The sequence below is a fragment of the Vanessa atalanta genome, chromosome 24, assembly GCF_905147765.1.
Source record: "Vanessa atalanta chromosome 24, ilVanAtal1.2, whole genome shotgun sequence".
Lineage (NCBI taxonomy): Eukaryota > Metazoa > Arthropoda > Insecta > Lepidoptera > Nymphalidae > Vanessa > Vanessa atalanta.
Window position 1 is genome coordinate 2,374,801 of NC_061894.1, and position 24,455 is coordinate 2,399,255.

Genomic DNA, 24,455 nt, shown 5'->3' on the forward strand with positions numbered 1-24,455 from the left:
AAGAATGCTTCAACTATTGTTATCAAACATTGGATTCCAGCAAGTTGGATGGTTAGAAATTGGATCAAATATCTAATTACAAAACCGTCGAAAACAATGTTATCCAAGATTGGAATCCATCAAGGACGTAATCCAACACTTAGTTGGAATATTGCTGGAATGTCTAATTCAGACCGACTACAACAATGTTAGGCACAGCCTTTCACCTAACCTAGCCCTAAATAGGAAGGTCGTTTTAACCGCTTAGTTTAAACTAAAACTTTTGTTGAATTATTACGAAGTATTTAACAGTTTAGATTTTAACAATGCAAAAAAAAGAAACACTATATATATATATATATACATTATGATTTTAAAATATATATTCTATTAACTATATATGTCACAGGGTTATTACCCGGAACTGTAATATTATAATTATATTATAAAATATTTGATTAATTGGATGTAAGTTTGTTAATCAATGTTTGTCGTATCAATTTCACGCGATATATCGAAGAAATTTCAGTTAAAATTAAAATGGATACATTAAGGTATATGAGAATTCAATAAGTGACGTTTGGGTGTAAAAGGCAATATATGACAGGACAGCAGAGCTGTTAGCAATAGCAAATTAGATGATAGCATCTTGATATAAATGCGTAAGTAGCTTGAACTCCAAGAAAGGACATAAGTTACTTTTTGATTCCTAATACCTGACTAACCCCTAAAACACGAGCGAATTCGGCGCGGGCGACACGACACCTAGTTTTCTATAAATTGTCGACCCTAATTTTCCTACAAAATCAAGGGATTTTTTCGTCGGATCTGGTTTGGGTGATTTTCTGAACCAATTTTAGTATTTACAATACTTTATTTCACGGAATATTGGCTAACGCTGGACCATAATCACATCTGATGGTTTGTTTAGAAGATGTCCATTCAATAGTGCCTCGAAGATACCCGGACCATAATGACATACACAAACGTCGGAAGAACTATTTATGGATAAGATGTAAACTAATATCATTGTCATTCTATCACAGAATTTTCTGTAATTCCGACTGATGACAATGCATCCAAGATCAGATGGGAGTAATTTTTTTTAATGAAATAGATTAGTGGACGGACAAATAAGCCACCAAATGGTAAGTGGTCAACCACCACCCATAAACATTGATCATTCCTTACGATGCGCCACCAACCTTGGAACTAAGTTATTATGTCCCCAATGCCGGCAGTTACACTGGCTCACTCATCCTTAAAAATGGAACACAACACACCTATCCAGACGGTCTTGCACAAAGCCCTACCACCAAGTAATACGACCTATAATAATATTATGAAGCTAATTGCACGTCTGTAAGAAATTCCTACGAGTCAATTGTTAAAGGTTACTGTACAACAAACAACGAACCCATCGGTTCCTTTGGTACCAATTGTAGCTGATTGCTCTAATCGACCGTTCTGTTGCGGACTGCGGTGCTATCACTGAGGTCGATTACGTTAAATGCCATCTAATTAACTAATATATAAATTGAAACCGCATTCGTCGTGCCTATGATGTAACTGTCAAAGGCAGTCTCAGTAACAATAAATGTTATTGTATTTACTTCGAAGCGCCGTTTGATTTGTGTGTTGCATTGTAAATATGTTCATAATAATTATTTTTGATGGCAACCCTTTGTTATAAAAGCAATGTTATATATAATAAAATATAGGTAAATATATAAAGCGTTAAAACTAAAGACTTTTTTCCAATGAAGGTGAAAAGGAAATCGTTTAGACAAGAAAAGTTAATTTACATTTATACGATGAAACTAAATGTAAAATATGTAAATGTATGTACGTATATACATCACAACTTCATGGAAAAGATGTACCTTTTTAATTCACTCAACTACAGTCATCGAATTATGGCTATTTGTGTTTCTAAACAAATATAATATATACCAATTATCTATTACATTTGACGATGATGCATGTGCGACAGAGGGAACATGTACTGAGTTGATTGTTCATTAATTTTTTTTTAAGATTAATATTGGCGGACCGGCATATCTTAGGTATGTGAAGTGGTCATCACCGCCCATAGACATTAGCGCCGTAAGAAATGTTTGAAACTTTGAGAGCTAAAATGTTATGTCCTTTGTAGGTACAAAGGACATAACATTTTAATTTTTTAAATTTTTAGTAAAACTGGCCTTCAATAAAAATAAAATGTATGACAAAAAAACGCTTAAATAAAAATCACGTGTTCTAGATGCAATCCTTATTATATTTAAACAAGAAGTCATTGAACCCGTCAAGCAGGCAAACAAAAAACCGTTCGCTTTTATCTACGAAACAAAACATCGCCTTATCTGAAACTATCTAATCATTGTCCCACAATTAATTCTCATAGTAGTCCAGTATAATTAACTCTTTATATTTTTTCTTGTCTTATTCTAATTATTTTAATGTATATTCTCCATCAGACGCAATAATCCTTGTCTTTAAAACTATAATAACGATAAAATAAGTATCGTATAATTTATTACCATAAAAAAAATAATCACGATTGTTTAAATGAATTAATTTATATAGTTAAATTTTTTATCCAACACTCGGGGTGATTTATGGATTCGAACGATATCCCTAAAATCAAAACCTATAAACGTATTTAATAACTATTATAGAATAGACACATACATACTTGAACTCTCACTCACTCTTTAAATGCGCTGTCTTGTTAAAACGTGATTATTTATTATTAGAGCAAACTCACAAATCATATTTTTTTTTATTTAACGTATTTTTTCCAAAGTCAATAAACATGTCTGGCAATTACGTTTAAGATAAAAAAAACATAACTCATTTTTATTATTGGCAATAAATAAAACTTAATTTAAATATCGAACACTCACAACATCGATTAGTATTTTTTTTTATAAAATTAAAAGCTTACACGGGTAAAGTAAAACAAATTATACATGCTAATGTCATTCCGTTATAACATAGGAAATATCGTTACAATTCTAACACGACCGGTTTTTTAACTCGTTATTTAAAATAACGTAATACTGTTGTCATATTATTTTAAAACTCCAAAAGAAAATATTTTAATACTAAATTATGACATAGAGAATCATTTATTTAGTCTGTATATTAATCGAAATATGGATGTTTCTTGACGTCATTTTCATATTGAAAACTAATTTTTATGGTGTTTTGTCTATTGAAACATTATCTAGGTGAAAGTGTATATTGTTATCACAAATATCTACTTTTATCAGATAATTTAAAAAAAATGGTCGTGTAATTTGAATTCTAGTTACCTAAATGGACAAAGGTTGCTTAAAATACGTATTAGATTTTTTAAATTAAATCATTATAGCAATACCAATCTATCAACCATTGTTTACTTACCGATCAATAAATGTTATTAATATGCAATAACCGCCATTCGTAAACAACACCTAGAGTTATTTAAAACGAAAACAAAACAATTGTTATTGTATCAGTGCGTGACAAACGTATAACACACGCATTCTCTATAACCCATCACCACGAACCTGACTGTTGTATAAAGAACTCCCAACAAGTTGTACCTTTGAATTTTGTCAAATTTTCCTCGTATACTTGATCGTGGGACTCCTTGACGTCACCACGGTGACGTTTCGGTTGATGAGGGCCATCGTAGTAGCCGCCGTTGACGCCATCTTGCATAGCCTCCTGCGGGTCGAACCCGAGGCGCTCCTTGTAATACGCTTGCGTCGACATATCAACACTTCATAGCACTTTTAAATTTCGAACACTTTTTTTAGGTCGTTTAAGGGGTCAGCGGTTTTTTTGAATTATAGGTCCTTTATAACCTGCCGCGGTGCAAACACGAGGTATTATGAAGAGATCCGCCAAAATCGCTTCACAATCCCGTGTACTAACCGAGGTCACTTTTAAACGATTCACCACTATTTTATCGTCGATGTCATCCAGTCAACTCCGCAAAAGGAAAGTTGAGACCCCTTGACACACACTTATTGCTCTTGACACAATTTTTACTTAAATTATCCGCGATTACTCAGAACTTTTTTTTTTAACTATAATTACAAAAGCTTGTTATATGTTAATATGGCAACTTTTATTGGTTATGCGTTAGTCGTATGGAATGTTCGGTTACTTTCTTTTGAATTTCGAATGTTATATATTTAATGTCGTTTTTCGTTTCACGATCGGCCGTTCACTGAGTCATTGTTTTCACATAAGGCTTCGTGTACACTTGTGTAAATAACGAAACTATGGAAACCTGGAGATGAGAACAATGTAATTGAAAAACGCGTTTACGTTTTAAATTGCCTCATAATGAGTCATTTTTTAAACGTTTCGGAGGTTAAGAAATAATAGAGGTTTGGGAACGAGAATTTGGGTAATTCTTTGCTCATTATCGACATAAATACCGTTTCTGAAAACAAGAACATTCGAATTAATCTTAAATATCGCAATAAAACATTGAATTCGTGGAAAACTTTAAATACGTTTTAATTGTTACAAAAAATGTATTTTTTTCTTATTTATTGGTCTACCTGATTGTAATTCACCACGATGCTTATACTGCAAGAAGGACCAACCTACTTACATCGTAATGCTTTGCTTGTAATATCGAATTTTAAATTTAATTCGCCAATCAGATGACGCTCTTTAGAGAGACTGCATCATCTAGAAAATCTCAAAAGGAAGTCTCTTTAATTTTTCTTATTAAATTACTGAACTACATAGCTCATGACCGCCTTGGTCATAGCGTAAGGCGATATAAATATTTACAAAAATACAATTTGACAATTATTGGGACTTACAAGAATAATACATATTAAACATACTAATATTATAAAAGCGAAAGTAATTCTGTTTGTTACGCTTTCACGACCAAATCACTTAACCGAATATGATGATATTTGGTATGAAGCAAGCTTGATCCCACGGAAGGACATAAGCTACCTTCCAACTGAAGACAAAAGACGAGCGTAGCCGCGAGCGGGTAATTCATGATACTTGTCTACAGATCTATAAATTTAACGGACATGAGATAAATGATTATATTTAAAGTTCTGTCAAATTGATTTAATTTGATCACAGGATACCAGTATTGTATATTATTCTATTTGTGTCCGTCTGTCGATTGCGAGAAAATCTGATACTCCGAATAATAATCTTTGTTTATGTAGATTCACCGATCCTGTAAGATTTTAGTACTTACTGATTATCTCTCTAGTCTCTAATTTGTAACTCATATGGAACCAATTACTTGATTATTAAATTTTGGGTGTAATTTGAAATGTAAGAGCAAAACAAAACGACATTTATATGGTATGCGTATTTTTAGTACGTGAATATACGAGGAATGATAAAAATTAAACCTGTCCGGTCAAGTTCTAAACTACCTGAGATCCTTACATTTATTTCTGAAGGCGACACGGTTCAAGGGCACGTTAAGACACGAGATATTTTGCATAATGCTGGCGCCTCACATGTGTAGGTATGTACATTTTTTTTTAATTCTGCGAGATTCCTTATTACGCTAACCGACAAAAATAAAAGCACTGAGTTCTATAAATTGCACCACATTTTGAAAAACAGATAAAATAATTAGTAAAATTTTAAATATTAGGATTGAATGTCGTAATAATTTCTTAATTAACAATGATTAAAACGACCTTAGTTTGTTTTATAATTAAAAAATGATGTTATCATCTAAATAGTTCATCAGAGAGGATGAAACATTCGTATAATAATCAGATCTAGATTAAAAGAAAACATCAATCGACCTTCTCAGACAAGGCCAAGGTGGAATAAAATCGTCATTAATATTCAAATGTCGAAATAACCGAATAAACTAATAAATCGATTTGAAAAAATAATTAAAAACTAAATACCGGTTAATATGTTCATCAATTAAAAATAATTTAAAATTAATGGTGCTATTTTTAATAATTCGTCTGAATACAAAAAAAAATCAAGTTTAAAATTTATGATTAAGCATAATACTTATACTTTCTGTTAGGATTTTCGATACGGTCCCGATTATTTTCCTCGAAATAAATCTCAGTTGAATCGTATCTAGGAGCTAATTCTACTAATAAATTGTTGCCAATTCTATCGATCCAACTTCGACCGAACCGCAACTGCATCGTTGTGTTGGTAGAATTAAAAAAAAACAGCTAAATGACGATTACATTTCGATTCGATTACGATGAAGTGCCAATTTTATAGAATGACCCCGGACATATTATAGACATCGAAATACACTAGTGTGTAAATTGACAGAACGTCTCTCTTAGCTACCGTAGCCAAAAACGGTCAAGAGACCATCAGCATTATATTACAATCACTTTAACCGAAAAAGAATATTTATCAGAAGAAGAACAATATAGTACAACTATAATAATCGATTCTTCTTTATGGGATTGGATTTTTGTAATTAAGGCTATCGGTATAAAAATATTCATGACACTTTATCAGCTTACAAAACTGAATAACAGTCTTCAGTTCTTGTTTAAGAAGAGGGTTATCTACAAATCGATGTCAGCAATCTTTTAATCAAATTCACCGTTCAAACAAGGATCGCTAATTGAAAAATTGTTTTAAATTCGGTAAATGTCTGCAAGGCCGATGCAGTTTGTATTCTTTCTACTTGCAAAATATTTTCGCTAATTTAAAACTAAAAAAGTTTTTGACGCATGGATAGATTTCTCGAAGACTTTCCCAATAAGAGCTTGGATTCAAATTCAAAATATTCGAAGATTTCTACTGCTGTGTGGCTTTATGGTTCCACATTTAGTATTCGGTTATTAGGTTACACAATTACTCATAAATGTTATGCAATTTGTTTATAAACATTATCTTTAATAATGCCAATGAATTTGTCATTTAACTCATAGCAGCGATTCGATTCTTCGAAAATCGATAAGATAAAAGCATAATTTTGATTAAAAATGCAATTAATATAGTTAACACGTGAACTAATATCGTCTGTATCTGGATTACGAATCGGATTTACTTTATCTTGATCTCATAATATCCGTTACGGCCTTATTATCAACGAGACAGTTTGACGAATTTCGTCGATCATATTTTACGTCAAAACTGATAACAATCGATAGGTATAGTATATCATACAATTCGCAACAACTATACATGTATATATATATATATATAAATTATCCGTTGAAGGCATGTTTGGACAAAGACAAATAATTCCAGAAGTCATATCGTTATGAACATACATTAACTTGAAAGAATACTTTTGACTAATCAGGTGAATTAATTCTTCATGGTATCATAAAAAAAAAATTATAGCTATATAGCTCTTGCTACTGGTGTGTCCGTTTTTGTCGCTTATAACATATACATATGCTACCACATATTATATTTTTTAGTGTTTCGGTCGCGTGCCGGTTCTGGGTAAAGATTTGTCAAGGTCAACGAAATGTTAGCACGAATCTTTGCACTAATAACTAACTTTGGTTGGATTGATAATTCTATTTTAATGTGGGATTGGCATACAATAGATACACTATAAAGGTTTGAAGATAAAATGTTTAAATCAAAAATAAAATGGGCTTTTCGGGTAAAAAAATCCTGATTCAAGAACAATCAAGAAAATTGTGTAGACCATAAGAGTTTTAATTTTTATACATTTATGAATCTGACTTAATTTACCCACTAACTATTGGGAAAGAATACCAAAATCTATATTATAAAGTTTAATCTGTTAACGTACGAATTAAAGATGGCCGACACCAAAAAATCCACCAATCATTTGTACTTCTGTCAAATTTACGCTCACATTGGAAGCACTTATGTTACCATTGTGTTAAATTTCCCACGACATGGTTGTATTTTTAAGCGAAGGTCACGTGACCTTGGCTAAGTCTGGGCCTAACCGGGGTCCGCAAAATGTAATCTTTGGTGAATTCATTTTATTGTCTGCGAACTCGTTTCAATTATTGTCTTTGTTGGTCATGTTTTTGGGTACAATATGATGGGTATTTTGAAAGGGATTGGTCTGTACCTTTATTTTTTTATTGATGTAAGATATTCACAAAGATCCTGTCCAGACTTAAGAAATAAACAATTATCAATTGTGTCGAAGACGCATTTAAAATATTCAATGGAGAGACTTCTCCTGTATACTACAGATTGACTACATCATAGAGAAAGAATTTGTGAACGTTAGAACTCTGTCGTACTATAAATTCTAAATTATTTTTTGATAAACTACATAACACAACATCAGGTAAGTTTCGCGAATGTACAATGAGTAGCGCTATCTTTTGCATAAATGTAAAAGTGAAATCTGTTCAGGAAACACAAAAAATAGTAAAAAAACAAGTTTAAACAAGTGAATGAATTTATCATAACTTGAGATAAAATGGAATCCAAATCCGGGCAAGAATTGAGTTGGTGTTAAATTTGGGTTTAAAAATTAATCCCATGCTCGAGGGAGAAAAAAAATTACACTATTACTGTGAAATTTTGCCACCAACCCTTATTAGAACTGCGATAAGAGTTACTCTTCTCTTAAGGACAAGGGGTTTGACCAGCAGTGAAACAATGTTACTTGACATTTAAATGCACCTTAAATTTCATCATTAATAATATTTTATATATTAAATATGGAAAAGTCTAAAACCACGGCAAAGATGAACAAACATTAAGTTCAGCGGTAGTCATAAAAACTATATAACTTACTCAACAAATATTATACGATATTTGTATTGTATCATTTAACCAACCCACTGGTTTATGTTCGACAAACGTTTGTACAGCGTTTATACAAATATAATTTACAAGCTAACTTTGTATGGTTGTATTTAAAACTAGCAGTTATCTGCCCGATTTGCCATTCATAAATTAAAATACAGTTATATTTATTTAGTAATAAATAAAATGTATTAGAATTCGTTCCCCCGTTTTATCGTAATCAAGTAACAAACACAAAATAAATCAACATTGTGTCTAGTTTTTTGAAAATATTCTAATTTTACAGAATTATGAAAAACTTCTAATCTGATTAACATAACTCCTCATATTACTATAGCTTCAGTCTCAACTCTAAAGACGTAGACTTAATACTTCCAGGCGTCGGCTAAATAATTCTGGTAACGCTTGCAAAACTACATCACGGATTGCAGCACTTTGTATATTGAAAGTACGTTAATTAGAGTTCAGACGTGACTCCGACATAAATCTCAAGTTTATACCTTGTGCCAGCTTCAATTCAAAAGTTTGTGATAATTAACGAAAAAAAATTCTGGGCACAGGCAAAAGTCTCAATGATAAATTTCATGGAAACGATGGCCATTGTGTCTGTACTTATGTAAAGAGACAAAAGTGTTCTATATAACAGCACTTGTTTGACTAGATGTTCGATCTTTGACAAGACATCGAAAGTGACAAATACATGTCAAATTAAATTTATCTATCATGGTATGAAAAGTTTTGATGTGTACGCGTTCGATTGTCAAATGTATGTCTTGATAAAATTAAATTTCAAGGAGTACAAGTATCAAAATTGACCTGTTTTTGTATAACTGTTCTGTTCTAAAAATGAATGATAGACGTTAATTGAATATTTTTTAATTGTTTGTTATATTTCTCATCTATGAGACTAGTCGACTGATTTTGATGGAACTTTCATAACCTGATTGGTTTTTTGATAAAAATCACTAGTAAATAAACGTTTCTTTTGTAATTTAAATTCAATATACCAACAAATGTACATGAGCAAAGTCGAGTATTAAGTTGAAATAGTAAGTTTCGTATCGTCAGTTTAAATGTCCAAGATAATACTGCAAGAAATTATTAATGGAGACGTACCTACGTAATTAATAATTGCCCAGACAACTGTCGCTAACCAAATGACGGGTCAACGCACCAACGTCTAATAACATTACTCATATGCAACACAAAAAATATCGATCGTGTGCTGAATTGATTTAAACACAATCCGCGCTAGCAACTCCTTTGATGAAAGCTTTGAAGATATTTTGTGACCCAGAAGTTTTCTCTTTTCGTAACTAAATTATCCAACGTAATTTTTTTTTATAAAAATATATTCAACAACAAAATTGAAGGAAAAAAAAAACGAATAACGATTATTATAAGATTAAGAACTTAACACTTAGAAGACATCCATTACTTTAGATACTGTTAGCCATATGTTTTGTATCATACAAACGTGTTTACTTTTCTTTTGCTTGTAAATTCATTTATATTACCCCGAACACATGAACTTGAATAAAATGATGAATGCGTTACACATGTTTAAAGTATGAAGTGCAAGAAGTAGGTTGCATTGTTTTGGATTTTAAGCAAATAGGTCTTTCAATAAAATGATTTAATAAAAAATTGTACGCAGTACCAATTTACTAATTGGAAATTTTGAACATTGTTATTATTGCTAACGAGACGTCGTCGTCGAGACGTCAACTATCAAGTACTTATCGATTGAGCTGACTTATATATTCTGTAATGAAGGTTTTCTTAGCTTTCTTCGAATATACCAGCGAATATTAAGAGCAAGGCAGAGATAAGATGAGTGAAGCAAAAGACAGCTCGTTCCAATAATCTGACACCGACAACCTACTCTAGAACGAGGTAAGAATTATAAATAAAAAACCTATATTCAAATTTGAACTTTATTCCGAAGCAAATAAATTACCATTTACCTTTGATATATTTATTGAAAAGTGTTATGGTTTGTAACAATAAAGGAAATATCGTGCGAATAATTTTAATTTCTCAAGAAGAGACCATTGTGCGTGATGAAGATGTGTACTGTAATCCGATTTATTTGAACGTTGACCGGGGTTCACCGTTACGACATGGTCGAAACACCGGACCACAAAAGTCATTGAATTCACTTGAACAAGATATCTCGCTAATCAATGGTCTTTACTCTAGAAAAGATATCTATAATATGTAAGATCTATAATAAAACTACGAACAGTTGAAACAGACTGGTACTTAAGTCTTGTTTTAAACAAAATGCGCTCGATTTAATCAATTTTGAACCGCTTTTGAATATTGCAAGTCTATCCTGCCAGTTAAGCTTAAATTTAACGATACTAATTGAACGAGGTAAAAAGTCAAAATGATCTCATATCTATTATTACAAAACGATGATTAATAAAATTAACATGTTATTGACACAACATTTTAACATTTTCAATACTTGGAAATACAAATGAGCTGAAACGTATTAAAATTATGAATAATTTATCATTTTATATATATATATATAAAAAAAAAAACAATATTAAGATATTGTTAAATGTTTTGCATATAACGTATTAATTCGACAAAGGATTTAGCGACGCCAATTTTATGGTACTGACGTGTTTCGTTAAAGTAAATAACTATATTCAAATTCAATTCAATTATCCTTGAGACGAGAAAACAAAAGTATAGCGTCAAATATAGTCAAAATTGAGAACGTTAACTTGCAAAGATTAAAACTAAGTGTAAACGTTACCTAATCTGTGAAAGATTTATTTATTTTATCAAAAGCGTTTGCTTCGAAAATGTTATTCTTAAAATGAAAAATAGAATTAATTTAGTTTAAAAACTCAAGTTACATGGACATTTACTACAAAAAATTTGTTCAATATATTTAGTCTATAGTGTCTGATGTTTCAATAATGATATTGAAAATAAATCCAGACGGCCCTTTCACAGATTTATAAAACATGAGAAGAGACATAAAGTACCAGTCGAAGATAAGTGGAGCAGTGACAAAAATAAATTAACAGATGCGTCTGAAACCTAAGGAAGAGATAAGGGCAAATAAAACGCGAGCAATGCAAGGAACGCGAAGCATTCACGACACAGACCGGTTCCTAACGGGATAGCTACGCATAATCTCTAAGTACAAATCTGTTGGACAATTTGACGCGGTAAATTGAGACGCAGTATGTAAATTAGTATTTCGGGTACATCTAGCGGAGTGACAAAGAACAAGATCTTTGGCTAGTGTGAGCAAAATACAGAAATAGTTCTCAAATGCTATTAAATCACATACATGCATTTACTAGTATAGAGACGATCGGGTGGATCTAGGTTAGGTAAATTTTATGTTTATGTTACAGTTTGAATTGGTGATGTTGCGCTGTGAAATAAAAAAAGTAATTCTAAATATAAATACGACGATGACACTTCTATTCATAAATATAGATGTTTGAAAAGTAGAAAAGAGATCAATGCAGTAAAACTATGCGTGCAACGGAACACTTTAACCCATGAAATGTTTTCGATATCAGATTCGGTACGAAAGTAACTGTTCTACATGTTTTTAAGAATTTCATGCACCAATAATCGTTATGGTGCTTTTAAATACTGCGTCCATTAGGACCTATAGCACTATCTTTCCATTAAATATAAAATAATTATAAAAATATTTGTATCATGATTCATCATAGACAATTTTCGATTCAGTTTTATTTCAAATCTCTTTAAATCGATTAAGTTTACTAAAACATGTTACCAAGTAATAAATAACAGATATATATCCATTACAAGTATTATAGTAGACCCGTATACGATAACACAAGGTTCAATGAACAGTTCGACATAACAGATGACATTGTAGGGTAAGGTTTCAAAGCCAATATAAAAGTTCAACAACTTAAACCCTTGTCAAAACAAGACTTGATAGTTTTGTTGAACAATGAAATACAAAACGATCTACCTATATCTACCTACTATATTCGCGCTAATTACGAAAACTTATAGTTTTCCTATAATGTTTTATTATTTATCAGAAACTGTCTACTGAAAGAATTGCCAATTTTAAATTCAATGCATTTATAAGAGACACAGATGTTCGATAACGAGTGGATGGAACTGATCGATACTTGACTGCTGTTTCTAGTATTGCTAATACATTTCTGAATAAAACAGAAAATCACAAAAAGCCTGTGACGATGGATTCCATTAAAAAAATAAAAGCAATTAGTCGTGTAAGAACATTTTCGGATAATTACTTTCCAAGAAAAGCTTGATTTTTCAAATTCAATATTCTATAGGGAATTAAGTAAGAACTGATTTATAGTGAAAAACTACGCTTATATCAGTTAACTTAACCAATATTTCTGATCCCTCATTGAGTCTAATTGAACTCAATCGCTTTCCACATAACGAGGCTTGTGGATCAACTAAGCTGGTTTTAAAGCTCGGAGCAATGAAAGTACGAACAAAAACAGTTGAATTGATGTCAAGTTTTTCGATATAATCAATATTTGCTCTCATTGCTAGTGTTTATGTTTCATTGTGAACACTTCTCTCTCATATCTTTTATATTTTGTTATTAATTTGAGTATGTCAGCCACAATCATTTATTGAATTATTTTCACTTAATATAGCGCATCTAAGCGCTTAATGTTTTCGTATTGATTTTATTGTCCAGCGGTTGTTTCGCACGACGTAAATTAAATTGTATAACATGAATGATTTATTTATGATTATTTAGATTTATGGCCTGCTGCCTTGGTCGGGCTTATAAGTCAGCAACTGAAGATTTTGATTCACTTATATTTATATTATAAATAATATACTAGATTATGTTAAAAGTTAAGTCAAATAATTTATAAGTTGTGATTATTTCTGTCAAAAATATTTAACGTTAACGACGTTTAGATCAACGAAAACATCAATTAATACGCAAATAACGTATCCTCGTTTAAATTCCATACGGATGGTCATGAAAACAGGTTCGACAATTAATTCGGTCGTAATCTTATCTAATAATTAAAAATATACATCAATTATAAGCGTAATTGTGTTATCAAACTTTGTTCTATTTTTGTAATAATCTGTATGAAACATAATTGCATACGTACATACATATTTTTTAAAGACATCTCTGTCACAAATATAAGAAATTAACGTTAACAATAATTAATATAAAAAATATATAATGTCAGAGTAAAAAAAAAAATCTTTGGTCAGTTAAAGTATTGAGCGTAACTTGAAATATATAAAGTAACATCAATAATATTAAGCATAAAAATTTACACCTTCGACAACTATTTTACGAGCTACGTTATTTACGAAATTGGCTTGTAATAAAAATGTAAGTACTTACTACTACCATAGCGGCATATAAATTTCAGCTTGTTAAATAAAATTGGTCCTTATATGGAAATGAAATAATCTACTGTATGATTCAATTTCACGATTGTGTTGATATTGAAGGTAGAATTGAAGGTCACTGAGAATATGTATTTATATTTTTTATATACTTAATGTCTTGACCGAATTTCGGTGATGGTCGCCATTTTGAAAAACCATTGCAAGTGATATTATGATGTTCAAATATGTGCGCAAATATAATAGTAGAACTATAGCCAAACCATGCTCAGAACGAACGAAGAAATTTACGGAAATTTTAAGTTTAAGACATATACATATCAAATCAAATCAATTTATTCAAGTAAACTTCACAATGAAGTGTTTTTGAAACCAGCCTCCAGCGAGAAGAAACGGCAAGAAACTAGCATAGTTGCTCTTTTCAAATAAACGGATTTATAAAGCAGTTTTTCACAATAATTAGTGTCCTGTGATGGAACCCGAACCTAAATCCAGGAGTTTTTTTTTTTAAAGTATTCTTTTCATGAATAATAATATTTATTTATTAATTTAGTCTTAATAAACTTTTTAAATTTTGTCAATGGTAAATCGTTTATATTTCCCGGTATCTTATTAAATTTGCGTATACCATTGCCCAAAAAAATTCTCTGTACTGTATGCAAACGGAAAGTAGGGGTTACAAGTTTATTCCCACATCTTGTATTTAGAGTATTTATATCAGTTTTTATGGAATATTTTTGTATACTCTTATATGAAAAAAGAAAAATCCATAGATGTGTAAGTGTATTTTTTCTTACGCATTTTTTGTATTCACACAAAGAATTATCAAGAATTGAATATTTAGTATGGATTACTATAAGACCGATATTTCCGACATAACAGACAACATATAATTATGTACAACCCATTTACCAAAACATTTATATTTATTTATTTTACGCTATTGGACCATCAATTTTACGAATGCGATATAATACCTACTTTAAAATCAAAATAATAAGGTTCAATTTGCTATCAAAATAATTGAATAATATTGATATGACGTTATCAGTGAGTCAAGTATAATATATATTTTAATGTTTATTGTGTTGAGGAAGTACCTACATATTAGTACTAAAATAACCTAAGTCTACAAAGATTTAAATTATAAAATAATTAATTAGTTACAAATACCGTTGTGTGTATTTAAAATACACTTCTAACTTTTTAAATTAACCATATCTTTACGTAACCTTTTTTTTTAAAAATATATATAGATTTTTTTTTTAATCTAAATTCTGAATAAATTTCATTATATAACAGTTGTAATAATTACTTATTATGTGGCAATAAAAACTATATTAAATAACAAGCTATGTGAAGTAAAAAAAAGGAATCCAGACAGTGTTTTTGTTACAAACCGCAAAACAAATATCCGTTTCTTTTCTTATGTGTACATACATACTTTATAATAATAATTTACAACTATTATTCAATTTATCTTTACGAAGAAATATTTGAATCAAAGACTGAATACCATACAGCCAACAATGTCGATTCTTTTATAACATAATTTATAAATTAATTTGACAGGAGTACAAAATTAAAAATATACTCTTCTCTTTCTTACGTGAGGGTAGGTTTCGTTGAATTTTGAAATATTGTTCAAAATTTGAAAATGTTGTACCACAGTGTTAAGATCAATGCAATTTTTACGATTCAGGTACGTTCCTCCTAATTTCTTATCGCTAGCCATATTATAGAACTAAAATAAGAATAGATTATGTCATAGTTATAAATAAATCGAAACGTGGACGATCTCTTACACATAAAAACACGGTATTTTGTAAAATATCACGCTTTTTAAATGTACATGTAATTTTTAAAGGCTGCTCCGTGTTTGTGTGATAGGTATATGGAATTTATAATAAAATTTGAAGTCTATTTTAGTATAAATATTCGAGTGAGGGTTCCGCGCTGCTCAAAAAGTACCCAAAATTCTTTACTTAATCTCAAAAAAATATATTTCATTTATTTATCGTATAACCTTTACGTTTAGTTATGGTAAATGGTCCAAGAATCCATAAATATCAACTCAACTTATTAAAAGTTTAAGAATAAAACATTTTAATTTATACACATTCAAGGTAATTAATCTCTCTTTGTGACGCAATCACAGATAAAAAAATATTTTTATTCTTGACAGTTGTGAGTTAAAATTTATAAAAACAAATCGAATTTTCGCAACTTTATCAATAATCTTCCTGTAAAATCATAAATCATGAGATCACTAGACAAGATTATTTTAAGTGACAACACTTATCTTATACTTGAAACACTAATCGTGAAAATAAACAAACACATTAACAATAATAACCGAACGTTTTTCGTTGAAGTCTTTAGTAACCCCGTTCCGCCTGGAACATTGACCGTAACCTAAATGCTATTTAAAATATATTATTACTTAAACATTAATATAATATTAAAAATCCGTATAATCGATTGTCGGCTTATGCAAATAACTGATAATCATTTTGCAATTTATATCATTGTGGCATTACGTGGAGTCGTCACCGGCAGGGCAAAAAACATGATTTGACCGCGAATACGTTGTAACCTCAAATAAGATTTCAAAAAACCGTTGGAAATACCCAAATCCTCATCTCCTTTATAATTTGTATGAACATTTATTATTTTTTAACCTCCGTTATAGTTTTTAACACACACTTCACTACACGTACGGTTTATTTTTAATTGAATGCACGGAATTTCGTAAAACAAGATGGCGGACGAACGTACCGCGACGCCGTGCCTCGGCGAACTGACTCGAGTAACTAGTAAAGTCAAACTGGCTTGGACTGTTATCTTAGTAAGCGTGTTGATTTCGTCTGTGTGTATCATCCGTGTACGGTAAGGCTTGAATGGATAGAGGTGATCGTGGTGGCTGAATACCGGTGACTCAATATCAAGTAGGTGGATAAAAAAAGTCATGTCCTCAAGTTCCGCAACAGATAATAAAATCGAACTTTCGACTGCTAATACTAAGTCTACGTATATATCTACGTATTTAAACTACATGAAACACATATTTTGAAATTAAGTTTCTGTTTAAATATTATTAATAATCGATTCTAATAATAAATTTTAAATAGAGAAAAAAAATAATAGACAAATATTATGAATAAAAATCCTAAAAAATATTCAAGATATATTTCAAATTTGATTTTAAAATACAAGATAGATATGGATAAGTAAGATAAGATTATGTTATCATTAGAATGCCACGTTTTCTCTTTACACATAACAAAGGTAATATATATGAATCAATAATATTTCAACAACATTTGAGAACAAAGGAGTCTAGTAGCTATTTTTTCCATTAAGATATTTAATTTTTTATAAAGTAGGTATAAGTAAGCTTCAAATTGATTTCAATAGCAATCTTATTTGGGTGTTAATTGTTCATTATAATATCACGCATCACTATTGGTTTAAAGTCGATAACATTTTTTCCAGATATATGGTAAATAAAAGAAATACTGACGAACAAACATACATTACACATAAAAATACGCCTTCTTAATACAAGGATTTCAAATCTGGGGACAACAAATCTTTATAGATCGACTTAAATAAACTACCTCAAATTTGTACTAATTAAAATCAAGATGGTAAAATGCATAATATACTTAAAACGATAATAATGTTAACAAAAATCAATAAATTAATAACAAATGTTGTATATTTCTTAGTTTTGTATAATTTCGCTTCATTGCTTTAATCGATGCGTCTAAAGGACCGTAACGAAAGTCTAAAGTAAGAACTAACTCGAAAATCTTGAGTATGTCAAGTCTTATGTATTTATTGAGTATGCAGTCTCGAAGGACCATGATAGTCTTTTTAAAATCACAAATATTGTAATTATCAAGTTAAAATTTTGTGTAACGACAAACTTATTCTATGGGACTGTACTAAGACGAATTAAAAAAAAATATATCTAACACCTAACAGTCCTTTACACGCAGTCGAAGTCCGCAACCTACAAAAAAAAATTGTGGCAGTTCAGTTGTGTCCTGTACAAATTTTTAGATTTGCTAGAAAAAAACTAATACAGCATAAGTTTGCATTATATAGTAAACTACCTATCGTTCGCGTCTTCGCTCATGTTTTAGGAACTAGTTGTCAAGTGGAAGGTATAAAAAGTAGCATATGTACTTCCTGGGGGTTCAAGTGTAACAGACAGAGAGACAGAGTTACTTTCCCGTTTATAATATTAGTATAGATGTTCAATGTATATCTTTCCTTAGTGTAATAAAGAGCATCTGTATTTTTTTATTGCAAAAATAATCACTTAATAGATTATTTATTACTCGTTCCTTGATCTTCTGGACATAAATAATAACATACAGTACTGTGATAACCCTTCTGGAATCGGAGCAGAATGAATGTATCGATGGCTTAAATATACACGAAAAAATAAACGAATACGTCTCGATATGTTTGTCATAATTGCAACTTACCGATAAAAAACAATTTAAATAATCATATTCTAGAAAAGATGCAATTAAATCTAGTTAAATGTAACTTTAATTACAACCGAAGAACTTTCGAACAACAAAGCCGTGTAGAGGTCATTAAAAAAATTAAAACTTCTTGTGTGATAATTTTATCTAACATATAAATGAATGATTCTTTGTATGTTTACTATATATTATGCTCAACACGTGTAAAGCCGGGACGAGTAGCAAGTAATTAATATAATTTAATTATATAATTAACTATTAAGCTTATATATAATAACAGCTTAACAACTGTATGTGGATTAATACATGATTATATTAAGAACCTAATTTAATATTTTTATTAGTTTTAACGATAATATTGAATTAACTACATTAGCGTCTACAAAAAAATCATGATAACATCCTGAAAACAAAAGCGGTTACAGATTCTCTCTTGAAACGTATAACTGACAGTCTAAATAACATTCTAAGCGTATAAATAATACAACCTTCCGCTGCGCAAATACACAAATCGGAAGTACTGCACACCCCTCCATAGCCCCACAGACTCACATACAATCACACATACATTTGTTGATTTATTATAGACCGACTAGAACACGTAAATCTTAATACTACAGGTTCAAATCCGGGCATCTCATCATCTCGTACTCAGCGGCGAACGAATACGTCGTGATACTCTTAGCTCAGGTATGTCAGCTATATGTAGGTCGGTATAATGTTTTTTTTTTCTTTATTTAAAGAGTTCTTTCGTTAAAACGAATATGCCACTCTGTAAAATTAACAATAGAGTAATTAAAGTTAAGTTAGTTAGTACTACTTATAATATTACATTATCCTTTCTATTATTAAGGCCGATCTTAACTAATTTTACTAATTGAGAAGCTTTTTCTGCGTTAGGTTCAGCTAAAATGCTATTTAAGTAACCCACAGAAGATTTTAATTGCGATATAAATAAGATATTTTGTCTATTGTCCTCGTTCCGGGCACACTTCATTAAAATATGGAAGGTATCTTGGTATAATATGTATCCACCAAAAAATAACTTGTCAGCATTATCCTCAAGATGAAATGGTAATAACAATAAGTTACAAAAAAAGGCAGTAACTATTACAAATGTCTGATTCACTACAACAATTCCAATAACGAAGACAACAGTCTTGAAATAGTGTACACGATTCCCCGCTAATTACATTCGTCGTAATTCATTCGCCTCATAATACCGATAAACCAAAGAGGTCATTAGGTAAATAGGTCGTATTATCCTTGATAGCTTGGTCCTGAAACTACAAAACTAGGGCAGGTTGAAAATAAATTTTTCCTTTAGTATTTATATTAGAATGACGTGATGTCATCTAATTTCAAAGAAAACAGATGTCTTCAATGAAGTTGAGTCAGAAATACGAAACAAGTTTTTAACAATAATATGAAGCTTTATCCTGTACCAGACGAAATAAAGATCAATACAAGTACACCAAATGTAGGCAATCAGTTTTAATGACATATTTCCGTTATCGTTTTTTTTTTTGTTTAATTTGTATCTCCCAAAAAAGTTCTCCGTGCGTTTGGAGTTTCTATCTTTGCTTTGTAATTTTTTCCTTCTTGTGTACCTGCATATTTTTATGACCAGGCAGCATTACTGTTTAATTTTAAAGATTATTATTATTATTTTCTATATCTTCCTTTCTTATACGTAGTTAAAATAGTTTAATGTCACAAAAGTTGCTTAGACGTTGTTACAGCAACAGCCTTTACACGGTTTGAAATTCCTGTCATCCTTAGCAATGGTATATTGTGTAGTGTGCGATAAAACTTATAAAATAAAAATGTCCTAAATAGGCTTCACGATATGTCTATGACCAATTACTAATCATTTCTGGTGACGTCATAATAGCTATGTGTATATATAGCTATCTGTAGACTTATGATGAAGTCATGGTCAATGATGATATTTATACAAATAGGCAAAGAAAATACACTTTTATGCCGGAACAGAACTTTTTTGTTATTTGGTAGCTATTAAAGAGCTTTTGCATTAACAGCCTGTAAATTTCCTCCTGCTGGGATAAGGCCTCCTCTCATTTTTGAGGAGAAGGTTTAGAGCATATTCCACCACGCTGCTCCAATGCGGGTTGGTGGATACACATGTGGTAGAATTTCGTTGAAATTAGACACATGCAGGTTTCCTCACGATGTTTTCCTTCACTGCCGATCACGAGATGAATTATAAACACAAATTAAGCACATGAGAAAATTCAGTAGTGCTTGCCTGGGTTTGAACCCGCAATCATCGGTTAAGATGCACGCGTGCTAACCACTGGGCCATCTCGGCTCAAAAAGAGCGAAAATGAATATAAGAGCAGAAAATTTTCATTACCATATCTTGTCTTACTTCAGATTGTCAAATTGATCATGACGGAATTTTGACAACTTCGCAAATTCTACTAAACGTAAAGAAATGCCAAATAAAAAAAAAGAACATTACAATACAAGATAACCTCAAAGTATTTTCAATAATAAAGTAATTATTGATTAAGATACATATATGGCGGGTTCCCTTGTAGAACCGGATATGGTAAGATACGCGACCCAGAACTGTAATCCAATGCGATTATTGTATATGGATATTTTTATCTTAACCATTCTATCGTATAAATTGTACATCTAAAATGAGCTAGGCACAGAGCGTAATCACGCACTGTTGGCTTTGTAGTAATATAAATTAATCGCATAAAAACTTTTTTAACAATGTTCTGTTTTCAAAATGTCAAGCCTATGCTGTTCACGATTGAGAGGTGCTTTCATCTTGAGCCATTTTTTCACTTTTTGGTTTTACTTAAGTGTGGCGGTTTATAGTTTTTCTTATTTACTAAACAGCAGATCTTCGCTGGAGTTGGAGCTCGTCGTCCTTCTTGAAAGACGTGGCCCACACTGATTGAATTTATTTTTCTTTTTTTAAATATTTTATATTCATTATTTATTAATATTCCGAGCCAACTTTTATTGAATCGCAACTGGATCGTTGCGGTTATAGAATAGGTTTTTTTATAGGTGACAAGCGGGCAATTGGACTACCTAAGGGTCCATCGCTTATAGACATCGGCGAGTTAAGGAATAACCATTCCTTATATCGGCAATGCCGTGTGCCTGAAGTCACACTGACTTACACTTCAGAGCGAAACACAACAATACAAAGTATTCCTGTTTGGCGGTAGAATAATTGATGAGTAGGTGGTATCTACCCAGTAATATAATATAAGTATAGTACATAAAAAAAAACATTAAAAGTAGCGTCTAATGAAAGGCAGGGACACATAAACACTCAACCCTTTTCTACCGCTCAATAGCAATCTTCCAACGCAAACGCATATAGTTCGAGGATACATTATCAGTTGACCAATTTGTGTCTCAAACTTCCATATAAATGGAATCAAATAAAAAAATCGCAGGCAAAAATGTAAATGTCAGTATTGTGACCTCAGATATTGTAAAAGGAGATCGTTTTAAATACTTGTGTTCCTATACACATTCCATGCCTATAAATATCAATACACATACATAGGTTAAGTGCTATCATTATTATACGAAGAATTAATGACACTAGAAGTAATAAGGGCTACCGTCTCTGGTCTCACCAGTTGGAGTCACTATCGCTGTCGTAAAAAAATATTTATACACAAATGATAATGAAATAATGTGAAAAAAAAACGAATAGTAAACTAATCAGAGGGTACATTGCACGTTAATGTCTAATTGTTTTGGAGGAAAAATGGAAATCCTAAATTTTGTTTAATATATATATTTTTTAAGGTTTTTCCGCTAACAATTATTGAGAGAAAATGAATCAGTGATAACTAAATTAACCCATTGAACGTAAATCTTAAATCTATACTAATATTTTAAATGCGAAATTAGATCTATCCGTCTATGTTACACTAACGGTTAAACCACTGAAACGAATTTGATGAAATTTGGTATGATGTGAGCTTGAACCCCAGGGGAGGAGACAGGCTTTTTTGTACCTAAAACATTCGACCACACGTGCTAACTCGGGGGCGGAAACAAGTAACCTAGTTTTTAACATTTTAGGAGACAAAGATTTTCGTGGCATACTTCTTAAAAGATTAGGAAATTTAAGCTTCAATTCAAGTGAATTAATCTTTACAACTTATTGGTGGTCAGTTGTGCCAGTAAACCTGGTGACTCATCAAATATCCTACCGCCAAACAGCAATACTTAGCATTGTTGTGTTCCAGTTTGAAGGGTGAGTCAGCCGGTGTAACTACAGACCAAACATCGTTGTATAGTTCCCAAAGTTCGAAGCGATATTTTGAAAGAATAATATTTATTATAGTGCCAATGTCTACAGGGTGGCTCATTTACCAATCTGCCTACTGAATGTATTTGAACAAAAACTAATGCTTGGCCCACAATAAACAACATTTAACGTAAACCTCATTGATTACGCAATTTGTGACTGGATCGATGAATTAATAGCAAGTATAATTAGTGCAGCCCACACTCTGTGTAGTCACTGTGGTGATTACACGCTTACTCAGTGGGCTTCGCGAATTGGGACAAATATGGGATTAAATTTAAACTTAAGTAATACTTATCATGTTCGCAGAACAAGTAATCTCAATTCACTTAATGTAATGTATTTTATTTTTTGATTATAATGTTAGAGTTTGGAATATCTATGTATATTGATTTTTACTGTGTAATATATACATAAAAAAAAAACTATAATTTTCTCTGGAGTTATAAGTAACCATGATATTCAGTAACTACAGGCACATGGAACATAACGTCTTAGCTGTCGTGGTCGATGGCGCATTGGCGAAGTAAGTGCTGATGACCACTTCCCGTCAGGTCTGACAATACACACACTATATACAACAATATATATATATATATATATATATATTCCGTGTTGACTTTTTTTTTAATTTGCCTTATATCAACGTTACACGCTAAAAAGAATAATCACAGTATACAAAACCTTCTATAAGCTTTTACATGGCCGTCTAACTATAAATCTATAACAAATTTAGTCCGAATTCAACAATAACTAAAGAAGTATATTATTAAAAAAACTGTTTCCTGTACACACGACTGCTCAAAATATTCACTTAGCTCTATCAAAAGGATCTTTTCTTATTGTTCATACGAATGACATGGACCTTCTAAAGGACAAAATACTAAACTTCAATTAATTTCTTTAATGATAACTGGCGTTTTGAGAATTGCTAATAACCGCTTGATCGTCTTGAAATTATATTTAAATGAAATGATTTTGGTAATTATCGAGTTTCTTGTCGATTCTAGGTAGAATCTACATTTCGAACCGGTGGTAGCTTTCCGTTTACCCCAATTCTGTAAAATTAAGATCCAAAAGTGCTTGTTAAGAAAGTTTATTTTGATTTAACGGTATATGTTTAAGGTGGCCCAGTGGTTAGAACTCATTTTAATCGATGATTACGGGTTAAATTTCCATGTGCTTAATTTGTGTTTGGAAGGAAAACGTTGTGAGGAAACCTTGTCGGATTATAAGGTGTCATATGTGTTAGTTCAGTAGAGAGATATTTTCCGGCTGTTACTTTTTTATATACATATATATTGAGGAATACTGTGTAGACAGTACTAAATGATTTTGAAAATGGAATGAAAAAACTACAATAAAGGTCCAATTAGATACGTAATTAGAGTGATTAAATTTTGTAAGTGTTTTTTGCTGACGATGTACGATACAGTTTTTTTTCCGTTGTTTGGGAATAAAAGAAAACAATTATAGAAACGTCACGATTGCTCAGTGGATGGATAACGTGGATTATAAAATCGAAGATTCGA

General features: G+C 31.1%; 1 protein-coding gene across 6 annotated transcripts in view; it reads right to left on the minus strand.

Moving 5' to 3' along the window:
• The window catches only part of LOC125073351 (dystonin), a 168,658-nt gene extending 151,756 nt beyond the window's left edge, over window positions 1-16,902 (minus strand). For 4 of the 6 annotated variants that reach the window (XM_047684147.1, XM_047684151.1, XM_047684145.1 and 1 more), the window contains exons 1-2: window positions 16,785-16,902; window positions 3,534-4,264 (exon numbers count right to left, since the gene is read on the minus strand). In XM_047684147.1, the coding sequence (XP_047540103.1) occupies window positions 3,534-3,741 (208 nt within the window). In that variant the 5' untranslated portion in view covers window positions 3,742-4,264; window positions 16,785-16,902. The remainder of the gene's footprint in view (window positions 1-3,533; window positions 4,265-16,784) is intronic. The other 2 variants (XM_047684150.1, XM_047684148.1) reach the window with 1 other exon arrangement.
• Between the last annotated feature and the right edge of the window lie 7,553 nt (window positions 16,903-24,455).